The sequence below is a fragment of the Castor canadensis genome, chromosome 11 (genome assembly GCF_047511655.1).
Source record: "Castor canadensis chromosome 11, mCasCan1.hap1v2, whole genome shotgun sequence".
Lineage (NCBI taxonomy): Eukaryota > Metazoa > Chordata > Mammalia > Rodentia > Castoridae > Castor > Castor canadensis.
In genome coordinates this window covers 82742185-82754760 of record NC_133396.1, presented here as the reverse complement: position 1 = coordinate 82754760, position 12576 = coordinate 82742185, and the positions used below count along the sequence as shown (strand labels likewise).

Below are 12576 nucleotides of genomic sequence, written 5' to 3'. Positions count from 1 at the left end.
TAGTGAAGAGACAGCCTGCAGAATGGGAGAAAATCTTTGTCAGCTATCCATCCAACAGGGGATTAATACCCAAAATGCATGAAGAACTCAAAAAGTCAAACACCAAAAGTACAAAAAAATCCAATCAATAAAAGGGCATGTGAATAGAATAGACACTTTTCAAATAAAAATGTCCAAAAATGGCTCATAAGCACATGAAAAGATGTTCAGCCTTTTTAGCCTATAAATGCAAATCAAAACTAGACCAAGATTCTATCTCATCCCAACCAGAATGGCTGTCAAGAAAACAAAAATCAACAAAGATTGACAAGGATGTGGGGGAGTGGTTTCAGAAGAGGGAGGAGAAACCCTGTTTGTGGGAATGTAAATCAGCCTTCCACTGTGGAAATCAGTATGGCGATTCCTCAAAAATCTTAAAATAAAACTATCATATGATCCTGCTCTACTGTTCCTGGGCATATATCTAAAGGAATATAAATCAGCATATAATAGAGATACAATCCATACACCCATGTTTACTTCTGTATTATTCACAGTAGCCAAATTGTGGAATCAGCCTTAAGTGCCCCATCCATTGATGAATGGGTAAATAAAATATATTATAAGTACACAACATAGGATTCAGCCATAAAGAAGAATACAATTATGTCATTTGCAGGAAAACGGGTAGAACTGAAGATAATGTTGTTAAATGAAATAAGGTAGACTCACAAGAATTTCACGTTTTCACATATGTGAATTTAGTGAAGAAAAAGTATATGGAAGTAAAAAGGGGGACTATTAGGGATCAGGAAGGGGATGGTGAAAGAGGTATCAAAGAAGATTATGGAAGGCATGAACATGACCAAAGTATGTTAAATTCAGGTGTGAAAACATCACAAACCCATTATTTTGTACAGATAAAGTACCCTAATAAAAATAGTGGCTATCTTCTAGTGGAATCATGAACAAACTCAGTTTAAAAATATTTTAAAATGGGAAAAGGAAAGGAGGGGTCCTTTTTGGAAAAACATTACTAATTCATGACTTAGCATTCTGCTAGGTCCTTTTTAGAATTTGAGATAGACAGTTTCAACTGGTAAGAATTCCACGTGAGCCAGGCACCATTGGCTTATGTCTATAATTTTACTACTCAGACTACAGAAGTCAGGAGGATCATGGTTCAAAGCCATCACAGGCAAATAGTTTGCAAGACCCTATCTCAAAAAAACCCATCACAAAAAAGGGCTGGCAGAGTGGTTCAAGATGAAGGCCCTGAGTTCAAATTCCAGTACTGCAAAAAAAAAAAAAAGCCAGGTGAAAGCAGTGTCATAGTTGCATATAATGTAAGAAAATTAACTATATTGAGTCCTCTATGATGGGCCAGTGTTTTTGTAAGTTTACTTTATATTTCAAATGATTCTGAGGTCCATAAATTGAATCAGCAAGATGATAACATTCCAAGATAGGTAAATAATAAAAATATCATAAGACATTAATTTTATAAAGAATTATTCTCGGCAGGGGGGAGAAATGACCCAAGCCTTGTATGCACATATGAATAATAAAACAATTAAAAAAAAAGAATTATTCTCAATTCCATAACAGTATAGTAGGTTTACTCTTCTAGTGAAAATAGATGTGTTTGGTAGAGAAAAAGATAATGTTAATTCTTATTTTTAACTCTGAGAGGGACACATAGTTTGCGTTGAAACAAATGTTTGTTTCATCAAACATTTTATGTGAATGTCTATGGTATTGACATGTACTTTTAAAGCAACAATCTGTTCTCATATTCACTGTCACTTGATTTATTAGCATTAATAGAAATTGAAAATCATTGCCCAAATAGGCTATTTTCATTAGTATTTGTAAAATTGCTCATTTTAATTTTTTGTAAATATGCTGATACATCAAAGTATATTCTAAATGTACACATACCCTTTTCCAAGTTCTGTGCAGTCTCATATTGAGCTTTTTGGTGATTTGGCTGTGGAAAACAGGTCTCATGGCAAGATAGACTTGGATGCTTAGTTAGAAGCAATGTTCCCCATCCTTTTTAAACTTTGAAAAGCTTATGCAATAACTATACTAATATTGAATATGGTTTTTTCAAACCACATATGTTTAACACTCCCTTACTTCCCCAGAATTCTCATATGCTCCTTTAGATAGTTAGGTCCTTAAGAAAAAAATCATTAGTTTAAAGAAAGTAGAAAAATACTTTTGAAATTTTCGTTTCTTGTCCATTATCACAAGGAAATGTGAATTATTAGAGGGAACTTTTTACTCATTTGTTCATTCATTTAGCAAACATGGATTTGCTCCTACTACAGATGTTTCCCAACCTAATATAGGTTACTTTTTAGTAAACCTATTTTTAGTTGAAAATATAAGTTTAAAATGCACTTAATACACCTAATCCACCAGTAGCCTAGCCTACCTTACATGTTGGGCAAAATTACCTACCATAAAACCTATTTTGTAATAAAGTGTTGATTATTTCATGTAAGTTTTTGAAAACCTGTATTCAGAAAATGCTGGGGATACTTGTTTACTTTTGTGATGGTATGACTGAGTGGGAGTTGTGCTGCTGCCGCCCAGCATTGCAAGAGGGTATCATTGCACATGTATATGTATTGCTAGCCTGGGAAAAGATCACAATTCCAAATTTTGAAGTACAGTTTCTACTGACTGCATATCATTTTCTCACCATCATTAAGTTTAAAAAAATGATAAACCAAGTATTTTAAGTCAGGGACCATCTTTATATGTTGGGTCTTTTAAGATACAAAGATAAAGATGATAACACTAAACTTGTATGAGAATATAAAAAACATTATTTTAAACTTAAAAAGAAACTAAAAACAATCCAAATGTCCATCAACTGATGAATAGTTAAGCAAAATGTGGTTTATCCACCCAATGAAATACTATTCAGAAATAAAAGGAACAAAACCTAACATACTTATGATACAAAATGGATTAGCTTTAAAGGAAATGCACATCAAAACCACACTCAGATTCCACCTCAACCCTGTTAAGATGGCTAACACCAAGAACACAAGCAACAACAAATGTTGGCCAGGATGTGGGGAAAAGGAAACCCTCATACACTGCTGATGGAAATGTCAGCTAGTACAACCACTATGGAAAACAGTATGGAGGCTTCTTAAAAAACTAAAAATAGATCTGACATTTGACCCAGCAGTTCCATTCCTAGGGATGTACCCAAAGGAATGTGAGTCAGCTTACAACAAAGACACCTGCTCTCCCATGTTTATTGTAGCACTGTTCACAATAGCTAAGCTATGGAACTAGTCAAGGTGCCCCACTACTGATGAATGGTTTAAGAAAATGTAGTATTTATATACAATGGAATTTTAGTCAAAGAAGTCAGTGAAGCCACAAAGAAGAATGAAATTTAGTCATTTGTAGGTAAATGGTTGGAACTGGAGAACATCATCTTAAGTAAAGTTAGCCGTAACATACAAATTTGTAGATCCGACAGGCCAATCAGTGGTTCCCCAAGGTTGGGGTGGAGGCAAAGAGTAACACCTAGTGGCCATGATGGAAGTATATGAGGTTATGAAAATGTTCTAAAATTGGATTGTGATGATGATTGCACAGCCCTATAAATGGACCAAAAATCATTGAATTATATATTTATAGTAGTTGAATTCTGTGGTACATAAATATGCCTCAAGAAGGTATTAAAATAAAATTTCATTGCAAAACATCACAAAGATTTTTAAAACCATTGCCTTTAGAGAACTCACAGTTATTCAGTCAGTAAGTGAAACATATAAACAAAGAATTAGATCGTGTTCTGTATATGTAGGTGTATGGAACTTTAAATTGTGACAGACTTCTTAGGTAAGGAATACTTTATAGAAACAATACTTAAGATTAACCTTGCAAAATGAGTAAGGAATTTGCGAGGTGGAGAAGAATTTGTTTCTTGACTTAGTGCTAGCACACAGGAAGTAACAGGTCGTCTTTCTTTCCATTTCTTGGATTTTTTACATTTTTCCATGTGTAAATGTATTGACAGTTCTGAATTCAGCAGAAATACTAAGAAACTAATTGTATTAGTTCCTTAGTAAAAGTTGATCATTCATATTACACATAATAGTCTGACTTTTGGCTCTTATTAAGTACTTGAGGTTTTTAATTTATTATAGCTTACCTTAAGTAAATTTATACATTCTTTCATTATATGTATGTGAGTATATTGTATGTAGTATTTTTCAGATGGTTACTAAGTGGCTACCTTACTGATTCTATATTATTTCTTACAGAAAAGCTTGCAGAGGCTCAACGCAAGTTTGCTACACTTCATAATGAGCTTCAGTCATCACTGGATGCACAGAAGGAAAGCACTGGTGTTACTACCTTGCGGCAACGCAGAAAGCCAGTCTTCCACCTGTCCCATGAGGAACGTGTCCAACATAGGAATATTAAAGACCTTAAACTGGCCTTCAGCGAGCTCTACCTCAGTCTTATCCTGCTGCAGAACTATCAGGTACTTAAGAGTCTTACCCCAGAGAGTGGCATTTTTAAGTAAGGGAGGAAATCCAATGAGTAGAATTACCTTTGAATTTCCATCCAAAATGGAAAATCATTGGCATATTTATTTTTGGGGTTCTTACTGAGATTTTAGATATTTTAATTGGCCAAAATCCATGTAACAGAGGTAGTAAAACTATTGACAGGACTTGATATTTTTAAAGATTCGTTTTCTAAAGTTTTATATAATATTTTAGGGTATCCTTTGACTCCAGGACTAACGGTTTGCTCTCTGTTTTTAAAAGCAGCTCTGATAGTGGTGAGAAGAAATAAATATGTGTCTGCCAAACCATTGTTGGCTATGTAAGAGCTTTTATATTGCTCCCAACCAGTAGCAAAATTTCCTACCCATTATCAGCTGACTCTGTATGTGTGGTCAGTTCTTCTTTTCTGCTGACTCTTTTGTACTCTGATTCACAAACTGAAGAATGGAAAGAAAATGAAAGTTAAGAGACCTAGTTGAGCTTCTGTTTTTTTCTTGCAGGTGCATACATGCTTGTCTGGTAGGAGGGAAAATGCACATTAATACCAGTCACTCAAAAAGCAAAGAAATAAGTAAATGTGTTTAGTGCATTGTAAATGCAAAACATTTTTTGAAAAATATTCTTTTGACCAGAGCAACAAAATAATATAAGCTGTTTTGGGAACTGTTGTACATAGTTAAATGGAAATGAAAATGTTTGACTTTAGGATTTTCATTAATTTACTTGGTTTGTTTTTGTTGGCACTGGGATTTGAACTCGGGACCTCACATTTGCTAGACAGGCACTGTTATCGCTTAAGCCACCCCCCAACCCTCCTTAATTTACTTGGAAGAGAAATAGTTTGTAGTTTGTATTCCCTCTGTGTTGTTAACAGTGTACTACCTTGAAATGAATGAGTGATATACGATAGAAGAGTCTTATCCTTTTAATAGTGAAGGCTGTTATGAATGCACTGCTATTTCCTTAGGTACTTAATCTTTGACCAGTCAGCTCTGTCAATGTTTAGTGCTTACTGTTTTTTTTCTTTTTCTTTCTTTCTTCTTTTTTTTAGTAATAGCAGAAATTATAATTGTATTTCTCATTTCTTTCTGTAGAATCTGAATTTTACAGGGTTTCGAAAAATCCTTAAAAAGCACGACAAAATCCTGGAAACATCTCGTGGAGCAGATTGGAGAGTGACTCATGTAGAAGTAGCCCCATTTTATACATGCAAGAAAATCATTCAGCTCATCTCTGAAACTGAGGTATCATAGCCTTGTTTATTTACCATGTATTTTCAATAATATGTCTTTCTAAAAGAAATAATTCTGCATTTCTGTTCTCCTTTGTAAATAGTTGCTAGCTTTGAATGCATATAGTCTTACTCATGATTTTTTTCCTTTTCCTTTATCAGCATAAATTCATTGTATCACAGTATAATAGAAATGGTACAGAATTATTTGTGCATCACTGAAGTTTAGAATAACTTACTTCAGAATTTAATAACTTGTCTTTCTAGGCTGTAGTGACCAATGAACTTGAACATGGTGATAGACAAAAGGCTATGAAGCGCTTACGTGTTCCTCCTTTGGGAGCTGCTCAGGTTAGTATTTGCTTCCAGTGACTTACTTGCTTTTCAGTGTGGTTGTTGGTTGGCTTTGTTATCTTAAAATTTTTTTCATCCAAAGTTTGTAAGTGGTTGCTGCTATTCTAGTTCTTAAAAAATTAGATACCAGGATCCAGGTATGGTGGTATTACACCTGTAATCTCATCACTCAGTAGGGTAGTACGTACTCTGATTCCATTCACCCAAGAGTAGAAAAGTGCAAACTAGTAAATAGTGATAGGAATGTGATCAGTGGTTGCCAGAAGGCAGGGAGGAGTTGGGTAGGGTTGGCCTAGGAGGAAAGGATGACAGAGGGACATGAGGAAACTCGGGAGTCATAAATGTGTTCATTATCTTGATTGTGGTGGTAGTTTCATAGGTGTTTATATGCAGTAAAAACTTACCAAGTTGTATATTTTAAATCCCATATGTGCAGTTAGTTCTCTGTATGCCAGTTTGTTCAATAAAGCAGTGTTTAAAAAAAGAAAAAGGCCCATAGGCATATAATAGTCAGACTGATTGAAAAGAGAAGATAAAAAGAAAAATATTAAAAGCATCCAGAGAGAAAATATGCAAATTGTATACTTCAAATATATAGTTTATTGTGTGTCATTTATATTAGAATAAACTGATAAAAATGAGGAAATTAATTAAAAAAGTTAAAAGTGTTTTGGAGTGCATTTACAGGAATAGGCAGGGACTTTGAAGTTAGTGACAGTGCTGTGCTTCCTGATGAAGCATGTAGGCTCACTTTATTACTGGTCATTTACAGCACTCTAAATACCCTATGTTTATTATCTGTATATATAAACTGTGCAATTTTTGAAATTACAGTAACATTTTCTTTTAGAAAGAACAAATGACCATCTTCCTTTTGGATGCCTTTATTCTGAAACTGACTATACAGATTTCTGTTACAAATAATAAGTGGGAAGAGTTTCAGTACTTTTAGGATGGGGCTTGAATGTTTTAGAAAACATTGAAAATATTTGAAGTGCAATACCACCTCTCACAGCATGAAAAAGTTCACAAGATTATCTGTTTTTCATCCCCTTATGTTTAAAACCTCAGGAATTTTCTGTTTTAGAAAATGGTCATTTTTAAGGTTACTTAAACTAAATTACAATAAAGAACAATATTATTTGAACCTACATGCTCTGGAGATTCTAATATACCAATCTGAAAAATTTTTTTAAATTATGCCTGTATAATAGCATAAGTGCTATAGGAAAATAAATGTTATTTTTACCATTGTCTCTAATTATTCATAGTACCAAATATGTAAACTTGAATTGAGTAATACTGACTTACAAAATTTAGAGATGTATATGTTATAAAAATGAAATTACATTTCAAATCTCTATAAAAAAACCTCTGTGTAGGGCTGGTCGAGTGGCAGAAGCATTAGGAATGCCTGTCTAGCAAGTATGAGTCCCTGAGTTCAAACCCAGTGCTTCAAAGAAACAAAACAATATTTCAGTGTATGTAAAATTTGATGCCTAAAATTATAATCCTCTTTATTTCATAACTTACATTTTTATAAAAGAATTAGACTAACTGGCAACTCCATGCTAGTTATACGATGACAAAGGGTGGTTGATTATCTAGTCCAGATTTGTAAAAATTCAGATCATTGCTGGGTATGGTGGTTCACACCTGTAATCTCAGCAGGCAGGAGGCTGTTAGGAGGATCTTGGGTTTGAGGTTAGTCTGGACTACATAGAGAGTTCTAGGCCACCCTGGGCTACACAAGCAAGACCCTGTCTCCAAAAAAAAAATGAAATCAGATCATAAAATACTATTTTCATTGTAAAATTTTAAGGCTTATGACTTTTACAGCATGTACTGAATGTAATTGATATCTTGTCTTATACTCAAAACACTGTTTTTCTGTCCACAGCCTGCACCAGCATGGACTACTTTTAGAGTTGGCTTGTTTTGTGGAATATTCATTGTACTGAATATTACCCTTGTGCTTGCAGGTAAGTAGCTCAAATTTTGAATTAATCTATCCTTATTAATATGCCTCTGTCATCTTCTCCTCTGTATCTACCAAAACAATTTAAAGAAATTTGCCAGGGCTAAATTTTTGTTCTTATAAATTTTGTGGGGTCTTTTGGTAATTTTTTTTGTCTATTTTTGTCTTTGGATAGTTGTCCTTTAAAACACTGATCTCTTATTCTACATCATTTTCCAGTTTTTAATTCAACTTCTTCAGACTTTCTTAGAGTTCCATTATCAAGAACTTTAGCTCCCTTGATCATAGATGAAGAGAAATGTTACAAAATTCACTCAGTAAAGCTTATTTACTTTGCTTTTACATCCTTTCCAGAACCTATTTACAACTGCTTTGCATACAGTTTTGAGAAGTTTGGTTACATAATTTCATATTCTATAGAAGTTAAAAATTAGAAAGAGGAAGTAAGGATGGCTAAGAGCTACTGTACTCCCAACATCAAGAAATAATAGAATTGTGAGGAAGCATAATTTTACTAAGTCTCTCCAAAGAATTTGACCAGCCCTTCCATAGCATTTCACATTGTCTATTATTACTTCTTGAAATACTTTCTTAGATTGGTTTTCTTGGAAAACCATACCCTAGTGGTTTTCCTGTTAAATTTCACTGGTAGTTCTTTCCCAGTTTCCTTCACTAGCAGTATTCTTCTTTGTGACATTATAATGTTTGGGAGTCCCACTGGATTTAATCCTCAAATCTCTACTGGCAATATTCATTTCCTACCTAGGCAATCTTATTCAAGCCTGTGGCTATAAGTGCCGTCTATATGCTAATGACTCCCAAGTATATATCCTGTCTCCTCTGAATGATATCTCATTGCCTACTTGGATATTTAATAGGCATCTCACACTTACATAGACAAAAGAACTCTTGGCTTTTTTTTTTTTACCCCAAATAGGTTTTTTCTTTCAGATCACATCAACTGTTACTAGTTTCTCAGGCCAAAATCTTTTAGCCTGTGTTTCCCTTGTGTTTGTCAGATTTCCATCACTGTGACAAAATACCTGAGACTATCAACTAAAAAGGAGGAAATATTTGGGCTTGTGGTTTTAGTCACTGATCAGTTGGCCCTATCACTTTCGGCCTAGAGCGAGACAGAGCATCATGGTGGGAAGCATGGGGTGGAGTAAAGTTGCTTACCTCATGGTAAGGAGGAAGGGGCTGAAGTCCCAATATACTCTTCAAGGGCACATTCCCAGTGATCTACTAAAGTTTCCACCATCTCCCAATAGTGCCATCAGTTGGAAACCAGCCCTTTTACACATGAACTTTTGGGGGACATTTAAGATCCAAATCATTACCTCTGTCCATATTCCATCACTAATCCATCAGCAAATCCTGTTGCTCTGTCTTCAAAATATCTTCTAAATCTGACCATTTCTCACCACCTTCATTAGGGTCATCTTTGTCTAAGCAGCCTCTGTACTGTCTCCTTATATCCACTATGGCCTCTTTGTAGCCACCAGCCTGTGGTGTTTTTTTTTTTTTAATGTAATTTAGATTATGTCACTCTCCTATGTAAAATCCATTCATGGCTTCTCTTCCAATAAAATCTAAACTCCTTACCATGGTCAGTAAGACACTATAGAATATTGTCTCCCAGGACCTTTCTTACTTACATCCTGCTATCCTCCTCCTCACTCACTCATTTATATTGACTATTCTTTGAAAACACTGTGTTCATTTCGATCCGAGCTTTTGCGGTTGCCTAAAAACTCTTTCCTAAGGTGTCTGCATGGCTTACTGTGTCCCTTCATTTAAGTCTTTGTTCAGATTTTTCAGTAAGGTCTTCCCTGGTCACCCTCCCCCTAAATATTCTACTCTGTATCTTTCAGTCCCTTAAGCCTATGTTAATTTTATTCAGAGTGCTTATGATTATAATTATTTTAGTGACAGTATATTACATATTTTCTTTTGCCTCTGTTTTCACACTAAAATGTTAACTCCTTGATGCTTGGGCTTCTGTCTCTCCTGGTCACCAGTGTATCTTCAGTGCTAGAACACTGTGTGGAACATAGTGGGGGCACAAAAATTATTGGGGAAGTTTTTATTGTGTGTGTTTGTTTTGTTTTTTTGGTAGCACTGGAAGTTGTACTTAGATCCTTGTGCTAGCTAGGCACTCTACCAGTTGAGCCATGCTGCCGACTCTTTTTTTGTGTTGTTTGTTTTTGAGATAGGGTCTTCACTTTATGCCCTGGCCAGGTTGGACTCTAATTCTCCTGTTCATGCTTCCCTGTATAGTTGGGATGACAGGCAGATACCACTGCACCCAAGCCATTGGTTGAAGTGGGGGTCTTGGCTTCAAATCACTATCTTCCTGATCTCTGTTCCCAAGTAGTTAAGATTATAGGTTTCAGTTACTGCACCCAGCTTGGCGAAGTTTGAATGGATGAAAGAGAAGGGAAGAGATGAAATTAAATGCTACATAGAAAGTATACAAAACACACACACACTCTCTCTCTCTCTCTCTCTCTCTCTCTCTCTCTCTCTCTCTCTCTCAGGTTCTTGTACTCAGGTACTTTTAATTTCAAGGCATATAATCATGGTATTCCTCAAGAGTCTATATAGTTATATTAAATGATAACTGTGACATTTTAATGTTTTAATGTATTATAAAATTAAATTCTCAGTGAAGTCTACAAAGAAAAATGATTTAGAAACATGTTATTGTATAAGCATCCATTTTATTCTGTTTTGTACTTTGAATAATCATAATAATGAATAAGCAAGGAAGGTTTAAATCACTGTCACACTTTTTCATTTTTGTATTTCAAGTTCCTAACAGTGCCAGGCACATTGGAGACATTAAAGAAATAATTTGCATAACTCATTTCTACTCATAACCATTCTCCTCAACACTGTCAATTATACATAATAAAATTATAAGTCAAGCCGTGATGACTTAGAGAACATACGAACTTTACCTATTAACAATGTTTTCATTCATATTATTAGAGTTCCCTTTCCCACCAGTTATTGAAAATTAACTCTATTAAGTATTGTGTACTCTAAGCTTATGATTTAACATTGATGTAATTTATGATCAAATTTTAATCTAGTTTGCTTCTTTAGGGTATAGGAAACAGAGAAATATTGTAGTAAACATCTAGACCTAGATTATTAAGTTACCGTTTGTGGAAACAACACAAAGGTCTGCCTGAGTTTCAGTTCCAGGTCTACTGTTGGTTGTCTTTAGTTGTTTTTGCTTTAAAGACATCCATTGGGAGAAGAGGGAGGGAGTGGGGGCAGGGAGGAGGAATGGCTCAAATAATGTATGCACATGTGAATAAATGAATAAAAAAATTTTAAAACAGACATCCATTAACTTTTCTGAAACAGTTTCCTCATCTGTTAAATGAATTTATTACCTTAAATTTACAGGATGGTTTTAAAATTTATTCATTTATTCATTTAAGTAATTTTATGCATCTCATAATTGTGCTTTATCCATGAGTCCTAAGAGCAAAGAAAATCCCTTTCCTTATGAAGTTTATTATGCTAGAGAGATTACAGCATATATCAAACCAGTAGCAATACACAGTGAGGTTAGGTGTTAAATATTCTAAACAGTTAAAAGGAACAACTGATTACTTTTAAATGAGACCATCAGGGAAGACTCTGTGGAAGAAATGGCATTTAAGTCAGACGTTAATGGAATGAAAGGCATTCCCAGAGAGGGAGACAGATAAGCAAAGAAATCTAGTTGGCCTGGAGTGATGATGGAATATAGGAGGAGGGAGTGGGTTCTGAAAGAGAGAGGTGATAAATTCACCTAGGGTAGAAGGGGGAGGATATTAGCTGAAAAGGATAAAAAGCTAGCTTTGAGACTAGCTGATAAGGATGAGTAAATAAAACAATGTTTATAGTTGTGAAGTACATCAGGAAAAAGTATATGTAGTGGAGGTTGTCCTTGCTGTAAGGAAAATACTTTTACTCATTTGTGGATGGAATTTTTTTCTCTTATTTTCAAAATGAATGTGGTTGTATTACCATCATCATTGTCATCATCATCATCAAACAAGACGTAAGAAAAAATTTTTTTTTCATATGAATTAATGGAAAGTATATGAATTAATTGAAAGTTGCTTTTTAAATTTAGGATAAGCTCAGGTTTTGTGTAGTAAATATAGGCTGTATTTTTGTGATGTAGTCTGGTATGATTTCTTTTTTAATGTGTGTGATTTATGTATGCAGTGTTGTGCATTCTGTTCTGTCACCTCAGAACCCTTCTTTGTTTGATCTTTGTGTGTGTTGGTGAGGGGGAGGGTAAATATAGTTAAACCCAGCTGTCTATATTTATTTAACTCCCAGCGGGTACTCAGAAGATATCAGTGTTGAGCGTCAGAGAAACACAGCAGTCATAATGCATGTACAAGCACGATTTTTTTTTTTGAGCATTCAAAAAATTAGATGTGTAATTGCTGTGGTTTCTCAAGGGACAT

General features: G+C 34.6%; 1 protein-coding gene across 1 annotated transcript in view; it reads left to right on the top strand.

The window, feature by feature from the left end:
* Positions 1-12576, top strand: part of Xpr1 (xenotropic and polytropic retrovirus receptor 1) — a 172434-nt gene that overhangs the window by 101415 nt on the left and 58443 nt on the right. The window contains exons 4-7 of the mRNA XM_020165078.2: positions 4281-4504; positions 5627-5776; positions 6031-6114; positions 8018-8099. Of these exons, the coding sequence (XP_020020667.2) occupies positions 4281-4504; positions 5627-5776; positions 6031-6114; positions 8018-8099 (540 nt within the window). The remainder of the gene's footprint in view (positions 1-4280; positions 4505-5626; positions 5777-6030; positions 6115-8017; positions 8100-12576) is intronic.